Source organism: Solenopsis invicta, chromosome 3, assembly GCF_016802725.1.
Source record: "Solenopsis invicta isolate M01_SB chromosome 3, UNIL_Sinv_3.0, whole genome shotgun sequence".
NCBI lineage: Eukaryota > Metazoa > Arthropoda > Insecta > Hymenoptera > Formicidae > Solenopsis > Solenopsis invicta.
Window position 1 is genome coordinate 20,708,592 of NC_052666.1, and position 22,215 is coordinate 20,730,806.

At 33.1% G+C, this 22,215-nt stretch overlaps 1 protein-coding gene across 18 annotated transcripts; it reads right to left on the bottom strand.

Moving 5' to 3' along the window:
• Nucleotides 1-863: 863 nt before the first annotated feature.
• Nucleotides 864-22,084, bottom strand: LOC105203952. 18 transcript variants are annotated; one of them, XM_011172895.3, is made up of 8 exons: nucleotides 21,016-22,084; nucleotides 18,703-18,814; nucleotides 14,332-15,472; nucleotides 8,023-8,187; nucleotides 7,114-7,351; nucleotides 6,712-7,005; nucleotides 1,928-2,227; nucleotides 864-1,780 (listed from the first exon to the last, which is right to left on the bottom strand). In XM_011172895.3, exons 3-7 carry the CDS (start codon nucleotides 14,869-14,871, stop codon nucleotides 2,013-2,015), a joined length of 1,452 nt encoding a protein of 483 aa, XP_011171197.1. In that variant the 5' UTR covers nucleotides 14,872-15,472; nucleotides 18,703-18,814; nucleotides 21,016-22,084; the 3' UTR covers nucleotides 864-1,780; nucleotides 1,928-2,012. The 18 variants fall into 18 exon arrangements, with proteins under 18 accessions (XP_011171197.1, XP_039303083.1, XP_039303082.1 ...); XM_039447149.1 differs by lacking the exon at nucleotides 21,016-22,084 and adding an exon at nucleotides 19,229-20,877; XM_039447148.1 differs by lacking the exons at nucleotides 18,703-18,814; nucleotides 21,016-22,084 and adding exons at nucleotides 15,993-16,103; nucleotides 16,733-18,696.
• Nucleotides 22,085-22,215: the final 131 nt, after the last annotated feature.

Here is a 22,215-nt window from a genome sequence, read left to right on the forward strand (position 1 = left end):
TTCCCTACGTATATGCAAAATATGTATAATAGAAATATGTTTCAGTATAATTGTACAGCGAGAGAAAAGAGAATGCAATAGCCGAATATTTTATTGGCGCATTTTTTAATTATAATCAGTATTTTTTTCTTTTTGATGATGTACATTTTGTAGACTGAACAATATTGGCTGGTTATGGTATTTACCATATTTTACAGTATTGCGCTTGTTTATCGCGTTGAATCGCACATGGATGCGTGTATCGAACATGATACGCGTATGATCACAGAAAAATTGCGAAATTTTCTAACTTCTCGCTTTTTATTTTTTATTAAGTTAAGAGCATTTTGTTCCACTTTGTGTTGCAGCAAATATACGATTCGGGCGCATGATAAAGTACGCCGTTACACGAGTTGGGTATTTTATTACAAATCTACTGGATAACGATCACGCCTGCGTAATCGCCCTATCTATTGTCTGTATGCAACAAGCGTATATTGGCTATACATTTTTTTTTGTACTACAATGCCAACTCACGCTACTCTTTCACTCTCTAAAATGGCAATAGGCACCTAAAATGGGATTTGCAAGCTTTTCCTGCGCATACCGTTGTTTTACTCTCATTTCTCTCTGGTATATATGGAAAGAATTTTTAGATTATATGTGAGTAAAATATAAATTTTTGTTAAATGAAACTGTAAATATATTATTCTTGAAATTAATTATTTCTATATGCTTACATATTTTTAAAAATATAGCTTTCGTTAGAAAAAGTAATTAAGACAAGGATTATTTAAATTCTATAAGTTAACAAATATACTTGCATATTTTATATTCCATCAGATATAGTAAAATTATTACTTGTGAACGAAGATATACATATATAAAATCTATTTTTTATTTTAAATAAGAAAGAATTATATTTAAAAATGAAATATGCTATTTACATCTTGAAAAATATAGCTTACTCACATACGTTACATAGTTACTGACCAAATTTTACGAGCACAATCCGTGTATACGGATATATAATATCAAATATGAAGATAATCGATAAAAGACTTGAAGTTATGTTCTACCGCGTTGGCCTTCAAAGTTTCTCTACTTTGTGCCTAAGTCATCTAAATTGATTTTAAGAGTAGGTTTCAAGAGGAGTTTCCCATTGTGATATATACGCCGCTGGTTCAAATATCACAGTTTATTGAGTATGATATGTAATTAGCGATTATTCGATAGTTATCAATAGTAATAAAAGTATGTTATGCGTATATCCGTTATGCTTGTGTATTGCGATGCCCGTAGGATGACCAAACATCTCTAATCGGCAACATACATTATCTTTTTCCATGTCTTAGCGCATGGAATGATCCCACATCTTTCAGGAAACTAATTATCGAGGATCCTTGGCGCTTTCATCTAGGAGATGAATCGGACACCCCTTTTATATTATTTTATATTACGTATATATTATACAATATACTTTCTGCAGCCTGTTAATTTTATTGCTATACATCTCATTTCAGCTTTGTTCGGTGACCCTACTTGGGCAATGCTCGCTTGCGTAATGAACGAGATAGTAAAGTCGAAAAATACAAATAGGTCCAGTTGCATATCTAATCGAACATGCAGGCCATTTCGTCGATCATCGATGAGACTCGTCTAAAGCGTATACGAAGTTGCGCTTCTTATAATAGATAGTATGATAAGAAATCACAGTGTCTCGTTTGTTAACAAAGTTTGCGACGATATATTCTTCGGTTCCTGCAAATTAGCGTATCCCGCTATGGCATTAGTTATGTTCCTGCAATCGAAATATGCCGTTAAAAATAGAATGCCATTAATTAATATTTGTTGTGTCGCCTCCTTATCAATACAGAGAGATATCAGTATCGATGCATTTAGTTATAAATAGAATTGTGAAGTAAAGCACTGGAATTTGATACGATACCGTTTCTTTCAGATTTTTCTGCAGAGTTGTACGTAATACGATTTGAAAGGATGTTCCTCGCAGACTCTAGCAGCTGGGTGAGGAATCAGAAGCACACGGAGGGCCTGTAAAGCCCGATGTGCCCGCACAGGCGTGCACGAAGTGCCGGCAGAAGTATCGCCGCAGCGGATAGATTATCTTGCAGCTGCGAGCACTCGCAAATCAATAGATACATCTTATCACCCTGCGACATTGATTTATGCAAAGTAATACGCCTGAGACCCACCGATTTGGGCAGGTATCGATACATCATTCGCGCACCTGAAATATGATAAAAGCTAATATAACGCCTTGATACACTATCAGAAAACAATAAATAATTACTTCTTTATGTGTGCAAGTACATATATAAATCGATATTTTATAGGAGATATAAAATATCATTTTTTAATAGGATGTTCTTTATATTGATATTTAGTAGAAAATTTTTTAAATTATTTATTATCATACTTTAATCGCGAATTTATGAGATTTATTAAAAATAATCTTTTAATCTCGAAAAGAAATTGTGTGTAATTTTATTAAATTAAGATAATGGAACGCTACTCTTTGTGTGGCATTTTAATCACATTTTCTTATTAAAACTATAATTATTGATTTATTAAATTTTCTTTTATATACACAATTTTAAAAATTAAATTATAAATCAGTCAAAAATTTTACAAAAAAGAATGATAAAAAATTTATTTATGCAAGTATTTTTTTGATCGAAAGAAAAATTTACTCATTAGATGAGTATTATAGATATATTTAACAATTCTTTTAAATGAAATAACTAATCAACCAGTTGTTAAAAACGCCATTATAATAATTTTTTTTTAGTGATATGATAACGTATTTTAGTAACATATAGTAATATATAAAGACTGATGGCTAGATTCCAAGTAGGAAACATTTCTAAACGATAATTTAAAATATGGGCATTCATTGCGGTTTTCTCCGATTTACGGTTTTTTTCGATTTATAATTTTCTGTGGTTTGCGGTTTCCTACGGCTTGCGATTTTCTGCGATTGTGCGTACTGCAACCGCAACCAAAAGATCGTAAGCTTTAATTTATTAATATTTATACAATTGAAACTTCAGTTTATTAATATTTTTAGAATTATAAGCAGAATGCTAATTATATTAATGAATCTATAAAACAAATTGCGAAGCGTAGCGCAATAATAATTCTACCCGAAATTAGTTGTCAAATTCAAAGAAGGATAAACATTCAGTAATTTGGCGCAGCATACAGTGGGTGCATTCAGTACAATTGCTTACTGAGTGGCTAATTGTAAATAGTAATTTAATGTTATTGATTGGATCTAAAGGTAAGATTCAATCACATTTATCTACTTAAACTCGATTTCTTTACCTCCTGATAGCTATTTTCCAGATAAAGATATTCGTCTATTAACTAAAAATTCGTTTTTTTCATTGAAACCTCTAGTTACAAATCTGACGATATTCTTCATATTACTAACTTTCAACACAAAATCTACTAGAATTTGAATAGAAATAATCATATTCTCTGGGAGATATTTTATGGATAAAGTGTCTGGAGGTATAGAAATTGAGCATTAGCCATTCAGTCAGCAATCATAGTACCGAATGCACCCAGTGTTCACATATATTAAAAATAAATATTTTTACCAGAACAAATAAATACTTGCATCGAAGTATATAGTTAAAAAAAATGTATGTTTTAAAAGTTAAAAGAACATTTTTTCTTAGTGTATCGCGTCGTCTTTTTTATTTGGAATAGAATTGAGTATTTATACGTAAGATATAAATAATTTACATTAAGCGTATGCAATATGTAATTATGTAAACTACACTATTAAAAATACCATGAAATTTAATGTATTTTTAAGTTAAACATTAAATTTAAAGTACATTAAAAATGTATCTATAAAAGAAAAGTATATGTATGAAATTTAATGCACTTTTACACTATTTAATGTTTTTTAATGTATCTACTTGAAATTTGCTCCCGTTACATTACACTAATTTTGCTGCTGATTTTTAACAGTGTAGTTTTTACATGCTATCTGTGTAAACAGTAATCAGTGAATCATAGAAGACTCAAATTTTATCAGAAGTAGTGAAAGTTATATTTCACTTTTTTTACTTGTGTATATTTTACTTTTAATATTGTATATTTTTATTTTATCAATATTAAAGTTAGATATAAGTTAGATATATTTGCAATTTTATAACTTAATTACCTTTTTATACAGTAATGTTATCCATTTTATATTAATTTACATTGTTTGAGAATTGTTATAAAAAAGATTGTGTAAGCATAATGTAAATAATCCATGTAAACATAATCTTGAAAGTTACGTAGTGTTTATGTTGTTCTTACACAAATCTTTTTTTATGATAATTCTCAAACAACGTAAATTATTATAAACTGGATAACACTGCACAAGAAAAGTAATTGAATTATAAAATTATATTTAAATGGAAAGGGTTGCACAATCCTTCAATACAGATATGTTATTTATTTCCAGTTCAAACGCGCGGGGAATCTGGACCAGATTTACCAGCTCCGATTAATAATCGTGGCAAAACGGCCTCAACACACGGACCGAGTGCTTAAATAACTCGGAAAACTGATATATACGTAATAAACGATTGTTTATTCAACACGTGTCTCACGGGAATTACACGGTCAAAAGTTTATTGCACGTGCAATATTGGAATCCGTTTGCATATTTTTGAACGGTTTGTCGCGCCTCATTTAACTATTCGGAGCAATTCGTGTCGCGTCGTTGGCAACGCGTAATGTTGGCAACCATATTTTCGGTCCGTTATAGTGAAACTGAGGACGAGCAACAGCGGTGGGTACGATGCAGCCGTTAATTTGTAAATTAATTATCGTTATAATGAGCCACGTATCTTGATCATCAAACGGACGATGTTACGATATTCGACATTCGTACGATGTGAGTAGCGAAAGCTCGTATCTCGCAGAGATTTACTCGATCGAAATTCGTCGTTTGCCAATCGGCAAACTTAACCGTTTTCGAAAGTTGCAAACATGGTAAATCATAATTTCTCTCGCATGCCCAACGTTGCTTCTCTCGTATTATCTTCCGCGATAAAAGAAAGTGTACAATCGTGTTCCTTAGGAATGTGTAATGTGCGCGTCGCGTGCCGATTAATGTCGAGATTAACGAGCGTGCCGTGTAAAGTATCGCGCGACCGTTGTACTCTAATGATTACGCGCGATCGTAATTAGTGCGTTTTATATGGACAAGTAGTGTGTGTGTGCCATAAAAGGACAGGACAAACAATGAAGAAGCGGTAGAGGAGGAGGAGGCCAAGGACTGGCTTCGGGCGACGGCGGAGCAACCGTGAGGTGAGCATCTCTTATTTTGTATATTATCGTCGCTTGTGAGAGGTAGCGTAGTAAGGGGTAGAGGGAGTGGTCGGTCCGTGCGCCTTCTCTTAGCAAGGGTGACAATTTAATAATATTTCCTCGTTACAAGCTAACATTTTAAATCGAAAAGTTATTTGTAATAAAAGACAAAAGACTACGTATATGATACAACTCCAATATTTATGCCACAAAAATAAAAAAATAAAAGGAGTGAATCCGTTACTCAAATAAAATGATCTTGCAGGTACAGCCACAATTTTTTTTAATGCAAAAAATTAACTGAGGTAGATAAATGATGAGTAAATATTGACATCTAAGTGTTACTCTAAACTATTTTGGCTGTTTGAATGAAAAACAAAAGAAGAGCAATTAAACTTTGGCCAATTCTTTTTTTTGGCTACAATAGAAATAAGTTTTTGTTTGTAACGTAGAAAAATTTTCTTGTTTGTAACAGCCAAGTGTGTACACATTTTTAATGAGTGAAAAATGTTAATTGATAATTATCTATTGGTGATTGCTATCAATATAATATAGTAAAAGAGGCATGGGGAATGGACAGGGAGGAAACTGTTTTGAGCATATCTTTCTTTACTGTGCCACTGTTTGTGAGAAAATTAATTATTTACACGGTACTGCGCCATTATTGCACAATGCATATAACATATTGGATTTTATTTTGAGAATCATTTAAATTTAGTAAAATATTTGTAAAACGTTTAATATTGGTATTCGAGACATGCATAAAACATTTCAATATATTTTTATAACTAACTTGGATTAAAGGATTAAATTTTTACTTATAAAAGTTTCTAAAAAATTGATATTTAGCAAGAATATTTTTTTCGGAAATTATACGATATTATTTATATCTCACAAGATTTTAATTAGATATAATTTGTATTTTACAGATTATCAACGTGCATTCTACAACTCCGCTGCTGCGCATCGTACCGGTGAGTTTTTCATGTTAATCTTGAGATAATGGGTTTATAAATATATTGCATGCATGTTATATGTTTTTGTTGATATTTAGTGATGACAATTATTGTGAGTAAAAGGGTGTAAATTATATAACAAATGATTTAAATTGACTGCAGCTGCAGTGAAATATTTTATTATGTATTCTCGTAAAGTTATATCTAAATTTCATAAAATGTTTATTTCTATCATATTTAAAAAATTAAAAATACAAATTAAGATTATGACTTATGCAAATAAATATGTTTTATAAATCCATTATATCTTTCGTAACTAATTGAGTAATTGAAACAAAAAAATTTTATCGTACAAATATTTCACAATGAGATCTCGAACCTTTAGAACAATTAGACAAACTTATATTATTAACAAAATGACGGACAAGTGGATGCTTACCTGTCCAATAAAGCCAGTTTTGTTCGAATTTGAGACCGTCGTCCCCCTCGAAAACTTTAAAAATTGAAACTATGTAGCCGGTGGACGGAATGGGTGGTCTTCCACCGGGCGGTTCAAGCGGCGGTCTCGCGATAGTCGCTACCTCATTGAACAGGTCTAACGTGTGATTGGCTGCGTATCTGAGATCTCGGGGATCGAACTTACGTAGGGCTGCGCATTGCACTTCGTTGTAAAAATCTACGGGGTCCGTGCTCTGCTTATTTATTAGATAATACGTGATGAACGGGAAATCCGCTGAAATACACAGGATGATATATTCGGCTAAACAATCTTAAAATTTAATTTAAAATTAAAAATGCTCGCCGTCTTTTAACAACAGATAGACAGTCTGATTTTACGTACTGTTCTTCTCCATATTCGTAAGTAAAATGCTTTGCGACGCGGAGGGTGCTATCTCGGCGACTAGTTCCGCAGCGGTGTCGCGTTGTAGAACCAGTGGACGAGACACTGGAGATTCCATTAGTGGGTCTAGAGGCTCTAATGGTGTCATGAAATGCGCGAGAACACATTGCTTTGGGTCCTCGACTTCGAGAACTGACAGAGGACTTCCTGGCCTCTTCTTATCAGCGACAGGAGCATGCTTAGAATAAACGATAAATTAATTACAGAATTTGAATAAACGATAAATTAGATTGTAAAAGTAATAGAGTATCTAGATTACGAATTATGCATCATTATTATTACTCAAAGCGAATGAAAAATAAAAAAGTAAAAGTAACGTTTTCTCATATTTTAATAATACGGGTTTTCTTGCATGAACTTTACTAATTCCTTTTTACAATCAAACTCATAATACATACGTTATTACGGAGAAAAAAAAATTGTTGAGAAATTGAAATATTTAGTCTAATAACTAAATATTGAATTGGTTTAGTTACAAAATTTAGTTATTAAATTATATTTTATTGAATATGCACACCAGATTAAATTAAATTTAAAAACCGTTTTAAAAAAAAAAGGGAATAATCGTTTTATTTCTTTGATTTTTGTAACTTGCTCCGCAATTTTTTGTGATATATAAAATCAATCTATTTTTAACGAAAATATAAAAAAATATTGTTTTATTCGAAATTTTTTAATAATTTATAACTCAAACATAACAATATTTCAATATTTTAATTAACAAACTTTGATTTCAAATTTCACAAAAAACAACACACACGTGCTACGTATTTACATTCTATTAATTCTACAGTACTTTGGAATAATTATTTGTCTAATAAACACATGTATACTTTTTTATTAACTCACTGGTACACCGGCTGGTAAAAAGCGCTCGAGAGAAGCGAGAGGTATAATAAAACAGTCGCGGTCCAAAGTGGCCAAGGAGATTGGTTCGCCTCGTGGTGGGCTGTTTCCGGAAACCACGAGGGGTGTATAAGTACCAGAAGTACGATTTCCGCTGAAGGATACCTGCTAAAGCGACAACACAATTAAAAAGTGCTATACAAAAGGAACGGTTTCGCTGTACAATATTTAAAAATTTGACTAGATACAAAGATAATTATTTTGTTAGAATCAAAGTGATTATGCTGAACTCTCTTCAAACTGATAGCTAGGAATATCAACACTTTTTCCTCACCACTTGAAGTCATAATAATAAAATTTTAATGATCTAACAAAATTATTTTCAGATCTGCATTCAGCTCAATTTCTAAATAATTTAGCAAAATTGTTCTTTTCTTGTAGACACTTTTTATTATCTGTGATTAAACGCGAATGAGAGACAAAATCAGTTTCACATGTTGTATACATTTTGTATCTTGGATTAAATTCAGGACAGAGTGTGCGCAAAGTTGGCACGAACGTCGGTAATTAAATGGACATACGGAACGTTCGGAACATGCACGAAATGAAAACTCATTTTAGTCGTTTTATTGATTGGAATCCTAATGCTCAATTTCTCTACACGTTTAATTAAACACAATTAAAATCATATTTACATCTAATATCTACATTGTATCTACTTTTTAAAGTATATATCTTTATATTCCTGCGATAATGACGACATTTCATAAAATTATATCAACGCAAATAGATTAATAATAACATTGCTTTTTCATCAACTTTTTTTTATGAAAGACTTCTTTTTACTTTGACTACATAAGTATATATATTTACAAATAAAAAGTAAATTTCACATTACATTCATTAATTGTTTTATGAAGTTAAAGAATTTCACTGCGCTTAAAAGAATTGATGTCGGTTTATGAGGTCGTAGATCACCGTTGCAGGATTAAAAATGAAAGCGCTGGGAGGCATCCCAGTGTGTGCAACATGTGCAGTAAATTCACGCGCGTGAAGATATCTAGCAAATACGTTTACAGTAGCAGTAGTAAATATGTCAAGGTAATACGTGCCCGAATAATATGGAAATGGGCTGTGGGTATAGGCGGAATATCGTAGCCGGCGCTCGCACGTACGGCTCTTCGCGTCTGACTGGACTTGTCTCTTACTACTTGCGTCGAAGCGCAAATAGTCATCGTAGTTTCGGTCCGATCGCGTTTTTTTTCCGCCGTTTAACGTAAAGCCTCGTAGTCCAATTTTATGGTTCACGTTCGAAGTTTGGTGCAACGCGATTTACGTCACATATCAATTTTGCAAGTGCACTCCGCGTTAGCGATTGATCACATCGCTTCGTAATTTTTCATCTTGCGGCCAGCAATCGTCTCGAGACGTCGTCTTTTATAAAGTAGAACCAGGCAGAATGCGTTTGAAAAGTAAAATAAATAGAAGACAGAAGATACATTTCAGAAGTAATAATTTATCATTTATTTCTTCATACATTATAAAAAAATAAAGTTTTAATTCTTTGACTGCATTTCCTTCAATCGATTTAATTATTGAAATTATTTTGATTATACAATCAAGTTTTCGTTATAAATTATAAAAAGATTTTTTGTGTGTTCCTACCTACAGAGATGTATATACTATTTAGTTCGCAACGATGTGTGAGAAATACATACGTGCGCATCGTTAATATTGTGTGAGAAGCACGCATGCGGCGAAAAAACTTCCACGATCGATAACAATTTACATGCTGTTTAGCGTGTAAAAATAGTATGTCGCATAACGTTGTGATAACTGCAAGATTTCCACATGCATTATATTGCATTGCATTGCACGCACGTTATTTGCAGCGACGCGCGGTTACATCTGTCCTAACACATAACTTCATTTTGACGATCAAACTGAAATAATACAACTAAAAGTAGGATTTAATCATTTCTAGTTACAAACAAGCTACTCATGTATTGCATTCCATTGCAATTTATCATATTACCTTCAAACAGCCATTAAACTTTGAATGTCATATCATGTCGTTGCATATATATGATACATTAATTAAGACATTGTTGAATGGCAACTGTTTCACAATACTATAAACGATACTATCGGGAAATGTTTACTCTGCTTCTTTCGATCCTCGATATGCTAAAGGTGCATACAGCATAAGCTATATAACGTATATACGTGTGTTTAAAGTTCGATATATTCAGACCTATGTAAATTTGCCAGCGCATTATCGATGGTATTTGGCAAACTTTCCAGAGTATTTTCTCTGAAGATAATATATCCTCTAAGATTTTCTGATATATAAGGTAAGAAAAGAAGTATTACTTTTGTACATAAAAAAAAGATTATTATAGAGAAAAAATTAAAATTATTGAAATATAATTAAAAATTAAAAAAACAAATCTAATTTAGTACTGTAATTTAGCTTTACAATTAATAAATTTTGTTATTCACTTATAATTAATGAATTATGACATTTTAATAAAATTTTGCAATTTTTCTAGTTGAACTTTGCAATTATATCATTAACTTATTATCATAATTAAATTATAATTAAATTCTCTATTGAATATATTTGTAATTTTTAATTTATTTTGTTTTCTGTACAGAAAAAAAACAGTTTGAAAACATCTCTTTCAATTTTTATTTAATTTCTGTGAATCTGCTATAGACAAAATTATAATAGATCATTAAACTATAAACATTTGACTATCATACATTTATTTTAAGTAAACAGAAAATACGGAAAGAATTGCCAAATCATTTTGGTTTCATTATTTGTACGGATCTTTAAAATGCAACATATTGCAGTGAGTACGCAATGCGTACGTATGCTAATAGTGTTTCCTGCATCGGAACGGCGTTTCCTGCAGTATTTTCTGCATTCGCAAGTTCAATACGTAAAGAAAAAAACGTGTTTACGTGTTTGGATGTTTAATCGCATAACGCGATTCGCATTGCGTTGAATATGCACAGGATGGCAAATGTCCATTGCAAAGGTCACAGGTCGCTACACGACACTGCGGTCTTCGTCAGACCGTGAAAGCTGCAGCAATACTTCAATCGTGAATTTCCGCACTTACATTTTACGTGCAGCACGTTCTTTTCGATCACGCGAGAAGTTTAGCAAGAAACATTTATTACGAATTTTACGTATCGGTGTTGTATTCTTTCAATACTTTTTACCAATACATTTATAGATTTAATCGCGATAATTGCAGTAATAATGCGATAAATGTAACATAGTACAGAATTAGTAATAATAATTTTTTAATAATTTTGTCACAATTATTAAATGAACTATCGTTGTTTCTCAATTTCATAATCAACCGATTGAGATCACCATTACATAAAACGTGAAACATTATTATTGCGTATCTTCCAGTCTGTTACTAAAAGGGTTAAACACTCGTTAAATTCTGTTTGCCAACCAAGCGATACAATCGTGCAAGATTCATTGCGTCGTAACATGCCTGTGGCCCGAAAATGTCTCTTCTTGTATGCAGAATACGATGCACTAAACGTTCACGAAGACATCGCGATGGAATGCGATACGGTCGGATTTTCGACGGGCCGATAGTACACAACGTTAATTGTCGAACATTTGCGCCACGGTGAATTTATGGCATGTCCCCGGATTCACCACGAGTTGCAATGAGATAGCGACTTTGCGTGCCGCTTGAACTCGCGTAGGTGCTGCTTTATGTCTTCCCTTCTATAAACGGTCTCCCATTTCCTCCGTAACTTTGCTTTATTGCAAAATTTTTCGTTATCCGATGGTCTAATGTAAGAAATGGTGAACACTTGGTTCAATAACGCCAACAATGGAAAGCAATTAGTCTGTCAAGAAGCTTGGGATTTATTACGTTAATATCCGATTAATTTCTTAGCTAATTTTTTTTTATTCTTAACGAGTAATAGAATTAATTTTTAAGGTTAAATGAGTTAATATATTTTTTAACTAAATTAAGTTAAAGTTAATAACTTATAAAATTAATTTAGTTAAAAGTTACATAAACAAAAAACTAACTCAATTAAAAGTTACGTTAAGATTAAATTAACTTTACTTAAATTACAAGTTGATTTTAAAAAAAAAACATGATTTATACGATAATTTTTTTAAAGTTAGATTACTCAAAACAACTTTAATCTGGATGAAATAAAATATAATAAAATATTATGAAATTTAATATTTTATTTGTAAAATTTATAAGAAATAACAAAGAAATATTGTTTTTTTTATGTGAGAATGTATTTTTTCTTCAAATTTTTTTTTAACAAAGATAAATTTTTAACTTAAGAAAAAAAAGTTAATAAATTATAAAATTTGCATTAAAGAAAATTAATTAAAGTTAAAAATTAATTAAGTTAAAAGTTATTAATTTTAACTTTTGAACTAGTTAATTAACCCTGTTAATTTTATTCTATGATAGACATATTTAAGCATGTAATTAATTAAATTGCATTCTATAATAAATCACGAAGTTATTTGCAAGCTTAATATTTATGAAAAAAATAATTATCTTCTATTTGGGAAGCAATATATAAATTACGATAAAATAAGCGCTAAATTCTTATAAATTAAGATAAAACAACCGTCATTGGATAATTACTATAGAATAATTACTATAAATTTATATACCCGCTTAATTAAACGATAGATTTTATTGCGTACGTGATATATTGGAGCTTCTTGTTCTCTTATGAGATGACACATTGGGGGTAATGAGGTATAATATATTGAATAGCGGGAGCCAACTTCTGTTTGCAACATTTATCTCTTAGATCGGATAATTCTAACGTCACAGTCACGAAGAGCGATACAGTGATCGTAGATTAATTCGGTCTCTACAGTTTCTATAGTTTCGGTCACGGTTATCTACTTAGTTTTGGTCGATTGTGAAGGAAATGACTATAATTAGAGTTTAAATACAGGGTATGTACAATGCTACTGCAACAGTTTTCTGTGCGTGACTCACATTACGAGATAAATATGCTCGATAGTTTATTGGCGTGCCATTTTATATTGTACGCCGCAACTACAAATTTATTGTTATTTAACAAATTTTCCGCTAGATTAGGTAGTCCGCTAAATTGAACTCTTCTTTCTTTTTTTTTTAATTTATCCTATAGCTTATTATAAAAACAACAAAAATAAGTGATAGGAGACAATAGACATTTAAATAAAGGATTTAAATAATTTTAAAAAAGTCTTGTCAGAATTGTTGTGAGGTGTTAGAAAAGAATCAAATTATTTTCAGATCTGTGAAATTGGCACGATATTCTGTTAATATAAAAAAAGTACATAGAGTTCCAGTAGCACTTTTTATAATTTTGGAGTTTCTTATAAAAATAACGAAGAGTTCTGCATTTTTTATCCCCCAAAAAAACAAAAATGAAAAAAATGTACCAATTTCGCGAATCTAGCACGACACTTCCTTCTCTAAAGTACAAGAAAACAATAAATATTAGTATCTTTGACAAGAATTTTAATTAGTACTATCAGAGTTCTACTGATGATTGCAATTTATAAAAAAATTTACGCCATTAATATTTTTTTGCACTAAAATATTAAACACCACGACACTTGGATAAAAAGGTCGTGCTGCTTATTTATCACAGTTTCAATGTCAGTTCTTACCAGTTTTGGCAGAGTTCTATACTATACAATTATTTTTAAAAATAGTTCTGGCGATTGGATTTTTAAAAATACTTTTTTTAATATACAAACCACAATACTTTGACACTGCGATAAATAGGTAGCACGACATTTTTTATCCAAGTGTAGTGCTGATTTGTATATAAAAAAAATTATTTTTAAAAATGCAATTGCTAGAATTATTTAAAAAAATAATTTTGTAGCATAGATCTCTACCAGAACTGACGCTGGAACTTCAATAAATAGACAGCACACTTTTTTTCCAAATGTCGTGGTATGTTTAACATTTTACTGTAAAAAAAATGTTAATTGTGTAAATTTTTTTTTAAATTGCAATCGTCGATAGAACTCTGATAGTACTAACTGAAATTCTTGTCAAATGTACTAATATTTATTATTTTCTTTTACTTTAGAAAAGGAGATGTCGCTAGATTCGCGAAGTTAGCATTTTTTTTTATGCAGAACTCTTTATTTTTATAAAGAACTCTGGAACTATGAAAAGTAGCACTAAAACTCTATGTATTTTTTTTATATTAACAGAATATCGTGTCAACTTCAGATCCATTATCTTGTTCTTTCAAGTTTATTATGGATTTCGTACTCACCTGCCTGGACGCCGTCGGAGTCGGTGGGTCGGAAGGTTCTTTTTGTTGACCGATCTGATTTTGCTTCCTTCTAGCCTGATTGCCGGTCTGACCGGCTTGCGCGGAACCGATGGGCCCGCCGCCGCCCCATTTGATTACATGAGGGCCCGAGTTGCGACGCGGCGGCGGACCCAGTCGCTCGCCCGTTTCCTCGGGTGGCGAGCCGAGTGTCCCACCTGCGGGTGGCGACAGGAACAAATGAGTACGGTAACCATGCCCCTGGTGCTCGTGATCGCCCATCGACGGCAAGTATCCGAATTCCCGGCTGCGTCGTATGGGTCCACGCACGCCGCTGCTGACCACTGACTGGCCAATACCACCGCGTGCTGCGCCTAAACGCGTCCCTATCTGGCCGAACGAGGCCCCGCTGGTTCCGTAAGTCGTGGTAGTGCCCAGGACGGGCCGGACTTCCCCTAGACCTCCTCCTCCTCCTCCTCCTCCACCTAGTCCGCCACCACCAAGTCCCTTCTCGCCGAAGTTCTTGCGGAACATAAGATTCATGACTGACTTCGGTGCACGATCTCAGGTCGCTGTCGGCGTATTTCTCGTGGTGTGTATGTGTGTTACTTTTTTTCTCGGCTTTACTTCTACTCGACCATTCGATACGCTTGGCCGATTCGACGGGTGCTCGAGGATGCGCGTGGAAGAGAGGCAGTGGTTGTGGTGGTGGCGGTGTGCGACGATCACAAGGGGATATAAGGATGTTTAACGTGTTTTTTTTTTTTTTTTTTTTTTTAGCTCTTTCCTAAGTTTTCATTAAGCAATTTCGTGTTAGACTTTGCGGTTTCTCTGATAAGAGCTTTATCCTTTTTCTTTTCCTTTTTTTTTGTACGATTCTGGTCTCGCCAATATCCGTTTAAGTCATGATGAAATGTATTACGAGTATAACGAACGTAACGACACGTTGCAAATGCCAACTTGGGCATATGACGTCGCGCACAGAAGAAACCGACGTGATGCGACGTCGGACGACATTTGGGGTTGGGATTTAAACCGCTCGTGCGATAGCACTGACAGTGAACCCCGACAGCGAATGGTCGGCGCACTTAACTTTTACCGACTTCCTGCTGCCGTGTAGTTCTAAAGCACTCACGTAGCTGATCTAGGTCGAACAAGAAGAATGGTAACGATCTTCTATCGCGTAATTTCGATCGAACTTCTCGAAAAATAATCGACACTTGACCCCAAAATACTGAGAATAAGTAAAATCTACATATAACGTACGTACGTATGCTAACATTTATTTAAATAGGAATGATGTGTGTTTTAATGTTTTATTAAATATTTTTGTTAGATTGTGATATATCAGCATTATTGTTAAAATAATATTACACAACAGAATACACTGATACATTTACATATTTCGTATTTTAATACTTAAAGATGAGCACGTGTAATTGTTACCGAGTGTCTTAAATTAATGAAAAAATTTTTTTAGAAAGTAAGATTTCTTATTATTATTAGTTTCTTTAATTTAGCTATAAAAAGAAAATTAAAAAAAAAATTAAAAATTAGACATGGAAAAAATGAAGAAGTAAATAAAAAAAGATAGATTAAAATATAAAAAATATAAAATATAAAAGAAAAATTTAGATTTAAAAAATTTATCTTTTGTTATTCACTTTAAAAGTATAGAAAAGATTGAAGGAATGTGTCAAAAGAATTGAAAATTGCCTTCTTCTTCACGTAGGTGAGTACGGGATTTGGCTTTTCCGAGATGAGTCACTCAATGCCTATATATATAAAGTACAACTGAACTATCTTAAATCTACCTTAAACAATTTGTAATCTGCGTTAAAATTCAACACAGAATTCTATTTACAATTTTATATAATATATTTTAATATTAATATAATTTCTTGTATATTTTTTAATATATACAAATAGTCTTTTTAATATGATTTTACATATTTGTACGTTCTGATATTCTGATTCTCTAATTTTTTTATTATATACACAGTACTCAAAAATATAGATAGAAAATTTTGTCACTGATTATAAATGATTGTCTAAAGTAGAGAAAGATTTTTTAGTAATGAAGTAAGGTAACTTGTATTACTGAGAAAAAAAATTTATTGGAAAAGAAAAATATTTAGTCCTACATACGTTCAAATATTGATTCGATTTAGTTAATTCATGATTAAAATATGTTAATGATTGATATAAATAAACTATATCTATTATTGCAACTAAATAATTATTTAATTAACCCAATGTTTGGTTGAATGTATCGGACAAAATATTTGAGTTTTACAACAGATTTTTTTCTCTGTGTATAATTGAGAATGGATGGATATAGATAACTATAATTTATCAAAGTTGCATAAATGTATATGTCGCGAATCGTTTTAATGCACCTCACATTAATAATCAATCTTTTCACTTTTCGAATAAATTTCACAATGGTGCACGCGAGCGATGTGTTACGAAAATTAAAACACACTGAACGTTATTCAAAGCGTAGAACACTTCGATTATCTCTGAACACTGTTGTCTTTTGATTTAAAAATGAGCTTTACACTACTCATACATTCATCTGTCATCACGCGCGACAGATTTAATGAAATTATAATGAGAAATCCAATAATTAAACCATCGAACAAGATCGACGATAATTTTACTGCGCAAAACAGTCGCGTAAACACACTTAAATTCTTTTTATACTCTTCTACGTTGACACATTCCGGATAGTGATATGAAGTTCGCGTTATCACTTCCTTGCAGTTATCAGGTTGAGATAATTATTTGTAGCATTTAACAGTATTAAATATATTTCTTCACTTGTATTAAACATAATTCACGCTAATTAATATTTAACTGTCTATAGATTTTACACTTAAACTTGTATTTTGATTTAAAGTTTTTAAATATGCTTGACATTTTTCACTTTTTCAAAGAATTAGATTTGTGAAAATGAGAAATTTAAGTTAACCGCAAGGAATGAATGCACAACATCGGATTAAAAGTGGCGCAGGTAACGCGCGCGTCAACTAACGTTTGCCTCTTCGCGGGAGAACTGTCTCGTCGTAGGGACGGCACGAGCTTTAATAGTCGAGTCTCTCGATTGATTTAAAGAAGACTGCTTTGTCACGGTAGCGATATAGATATATGTAAATGTGTGAAAACAAAAGATCGGCTTTGATTCAATCTAATACTCGGTATTTTACTTGATAATGACAAAGTTGAAGGGAAGGAGGGTATAATTTGTATTGACTAATATTTTATGAATATTTTTGGAACAAATTGGCTGTACTGCCAAGAAAATTTCCTACAATCTCATGAATAAAATCTCCTCGTATCCTAAAATACCAACATTCTCAAATTAGTATTAATGATGCTAGCGGTGTGTTAATTTTAACGGTATAATTTAAGAATTGTTATGATATTTTAGTAGAAATAGTTTTTTAATGAAACTTCTTGTTACAACATTAATTTTACAGTACTTTAATTCTAACAGCGTCTTTTTAAATGCGCAAAAAATATTTAGAGAAGCGTTTGATCCAAAGTTTATGGCGTATGTTTCGAATGACTTTCCAATAACTCACACGTGTCTTGCAGATCGATTTTACTATTCTCTAGCATTTCTAGGGTCAATTCTTCGCTATTACTTGGAAACGATTTAAAGTTTTTACAGCTTATAACGTTTTCTCTAAACGCGTGTTTGGTGTATACAATGTATTCGCGATCGCTATACATATATACGACAATTAGATAACGAGGTAAATGTCTCTTACTATTTTATCCGATCTATAGCTAGTAAGAGGTACGTGACCGTGAGTTTATATTAGTTATCGAACTTGAAAACTCTGTCGTTTCTATTGCTTACATAAAATGCTGCGATATAAATGTAACGCATACGTCTCTAAAAATATTAGAACATTTAAATGGGAAAGGTTTTCTAATAAATTTTGCTACAGCATTATTTTTATATCTATTTAATTTTAATACGTTAAAACATTTCGAAACATTAAAAATTAGAGACATAAGAAGAGAAATGATGAAAACGGTGAAAAATTCGAAATTATTGATATATATTTTTAATTTAATACATTTTAATGATGTATAAATTGTGCGTGCAATTTTGTCATTTTTAGTATTTTAAAATTAATTGTATAAATTGCTATAAATAAGTTGTGTAAAAGTATCTATTTCGTTTAAAGCAAGGAAAAATGCTGAAGCGGGTGGATCAATTGCCTAAACGTTTTAATTACTAATTACGTGTGAGAAAAACAAATCGCGCGAATGCTGCAATGCTGTAGCAATGAACTATTGAAATTTATTTCTCTGGCTTCTACAAAATTCTGTGATCTCGTTTTACTGTTGAGCACGTACCGTGGAGAAAATTCAACTTTTCTTGGCAGTAAAACAAGTGTCGAGATCGAGATTTATCCCTGGATTTACGCTAAAGCGCGTATGTTGTGTCAAATACTGTCATAATGTGTAGCTGTAAAAAAAATATATAAAACCATAGATATATCATAGAAATATATTAAGAATTGTTCTAATCGTTCGTTATTATAATCGCTACTTAAATTTAAAGTGTTAGACACGAATATTAATCATATTTTATATTAATTACAATTATTTTACTCATCAACTATTTTTAAAAATCCAACATCAAGTTAAATTAATTTTAGATGGAATTTTTTTAATCACTTCACTGTTAAAATATTAGTCAAATTTTTTCTTTTAATTTTCATTATTTTAGTCAACTTATCTTATAAGATATCACTTATATCTTATTGCCAGCCTTACTAATTAGCTGTTTTAACAACCGCATTTCGCGAATAAAACTATAATTCCGATCGATTATTCTGATTCCGTCGTGACTTTTATTTTTTTTTTCTGTACAACGTACCATACAAAAGGGTATCGAGTTTTCTTATTTCTTCACAGAACTTTGGTCGAAATTTACAAATGTTTTCTTACCAAATCTCTATCGTTACACTAACTCGACTGATCATAAACAGCTGTGACTACTCGAGAAAGCAGTCGGTCAAATTTCATGCAAATTTCAAAGTTTTATACGAAGTAGGCAAGCGAGCAGCTGCCTCCGCGATAATATGTGAGAGTGTATATGAACAAGGGCGAGACGGTCGTCTATCATCGCTGTCGGAATGCCATTACGAGCGAGACAACATCGATATAAAACTCACAGTTGATTAAAAGCTCTAATTATACATAGGATTAGAACGATCTAAAGCTCCATGAATATTTTTTTTGCAACATAGCGGGGACACAGTAACAAATAAATACACTAATTCTTATACGACAAGAACAAAAGCGGGAAAGTGGATAGAAGTAATCGATGGGTGATTCATAGTTGATCCGTATCAAATATTTATGTGACAGAAAACGTTCTAACATCAAATCCGCAATGCTATAAATAGAAAATATTGGCCGAGCGTGTAAAGAAAAAGTATATTGCACAATCAGAATTATCAGATTTAACAATATTATTTTTATAATATTTAAATGAGGAGTTATCAGTTATACATCGAAAGAGGACGCGTTACTTGTTGAACGTTTGATAACTTTCATGATAAAAAAAAGAGTTATCTATTGCATGGAATTATACCGCTATTAAGCAACGCATCGGGAAAAACAGCGGTCTTACTGGTATAAAAGCACGAACACTGGCAATGTCTGCTTTTGCAGATCGATGCTATATTGAAATATTCATAAGTAACTTGATTGGCGTGAGTGCACAGCCGCACGTTGCAAGGATAAAGCATGGAATAATAGACGGTTGTTAAAAACTTTTTTTTTCTATTTATGCTTCCAACACTGATGACTGCAGCGTTCGCCCGAAGAGTTTAAACTCCGTGTCGCACAATTTCATCTACGTAATTCGTTTTGCTCTGTGCGAAAGCAAATGATAACATTCGTATCGGATATAGTCGATTGGCATTGAATTCCGCGTTTACTTGACTTATCGGAGACAGGCAAGGAAAAATAAAGTCACGTTACGTTAGTATAGAAGCATTTAAGAAACATGTGTTTCGTGCAGTCGATCGATTTCGTGTTGTAATATTCACGCTACACGCGAATTGACGGCGGCGAAGTTCAGATTCGGGCGTCTCTGCGGTGATGCAAACGAAACGTGTCGGTCACGCTGTGGTGACATTTCTGGTTTGTACTGCTGAGTACCGAAGGAACGTCGCGTGGTACTTTTATTAATCGCGAGAATTTTAGCTCGAAAATTTCCAACTTCGTGGAACAAGAATATTATTTTATCTTGCCAAATAGTACCGTGCGCAAATCGTGATTTTCGCAGTTCAGGTAGTTAACATTCGGGCAAATTAGCGCCGCGCGAAAAATTCAAGGTAACATTGATCACCGACACCGTATCAAGATGACAGGGACGATCGCGCTGGTACTCACGGAACACGTGTTTCGCGCGGTAGATCGATGGCACGGTGAAATATTTGCACGCGCGACACGGACCCACGCACTTTACTGCGACGAGCGGATTCATGGGGTGACAGGATGACAGCGCGTATAATGGCATACCGATATACATTGCGCGGGATGAAAAGGAAGGCTTTTTCTACGACGAGCACGACGGGATTTGAGAGCACAGACACTCACGACACACACGTGGTTTACACGCGGGGTAGATCGATACTGTATTGAAATATTCACTGTGTAACGCGATGTGTGCCGCGACGGTGATACGTCAAGGTCCCTCCACGAAGGTTATTATCTCATCCGCTCGTCCGGGCTTGCGCTTGATCCAGACATGCGATGCCAGCTCGATGGCGCAATTGCCTTTGCAATGATACTTCGGATCGAGGGTGGTGGGTACAGTTCTGAGGACGCACTCGCGGTGTTGACCCAAGTGAAAACGCGTTCTTTCGCGTTACTTTTCGAAGAGCGCGAGTGGAAATAGCAGAGAGGGTGAGAGGGACGAGTGAAGACTCCGGCGGCGCACTCTTGGTGAACGGCACCCTCGCACTGAGACGTGCACGAGGCGTCGCGACGCGCCCCAGGGTCGTGGAAACCGGCGGCCCCCCGGTAGCGACGCGCCGCTACTAGAGACACGTGGGAGTCGCCAAGCGATGCCCTGCCTAATTCACGATTCGCGTAGTAATTGTTCTCGTGTGCACTTTCGATAATATCTCTTTGTTGTCGGTGGAGCGACTAAGCTTGCATTGCACGTTGTCGCATTTGGCTTGGCGAGCATCATTAGCTACGATAATATCTATTTTAGAAGCATTCTGGCGCAGCAAGGAATTTTTCAGTATGCTCACGGTCAAATTAGAAATTAATTTTTGTCTTAATGAATCATGTAATAAGAAGTGATGCTGTCATATCCGCTTTTGAAAGAAATATTACTCTACGAACGTGAATGAGGATGTTCATTTTTGGCTCAACATTTCTAGTTAAAATTAGAGCTCGTATTCGTGATCTTGAAAGAAAATTTTTATTAACGTTTTTATCAAACTTAATTTAGGCATTATTATACGTTTGATTTATATCATTGTACGAAAAACACAGAGTGTAAAATTCTTCGTAATAATAATAATAGTATCTATACAAGGAAACGAGTATGTGATTAGAACAGAATAAAAGCGTCACGAATTTCCACTAAATTAGATTTTGAAGAACGAAAACGCGATTCTAAATTCACTAACGTGCAGACATTTCTTATCATGCTCGTAGAATCACTGGCCAACAGATAATCTCGAGCTCGTAAATATATTCGAATTACCTTCCAGATATCTTTCGCATTTTCTTCTGATCAACTTTCAACAAAATTCTATATTCCTTATTCTTTATTTTGAATATAAAAAATACAATTTATAAAAATAATTATATATTTTTAACGCGTTTGTTTCACTT

Excerpts from the sequence above, each read along its gene's own strand:
- LOC105203952 (XM_026139091.2), bottom strand. The coding sequence starts at position 14,871 with ATGAATCTTATGTTCCGCAAGAACTTCGGCGAGAAGGGACTTGGTGGT. Across the intron at positions 7,352-8,022 it reads TTTTACCAGCCGGTGTACCA|CATGCTCCTGTCGCTGATAA; the intron begins GTGAGTTAATAA and ends GTTTATTCTAAG. Across the intron at positions 7,006-7,113 it reads TACGAATATGGAGAAGAACA|CGGATTTCCCGTTCATCACG; the intron begins GTACGTAAAATC and ends TGTGTATTTCAG.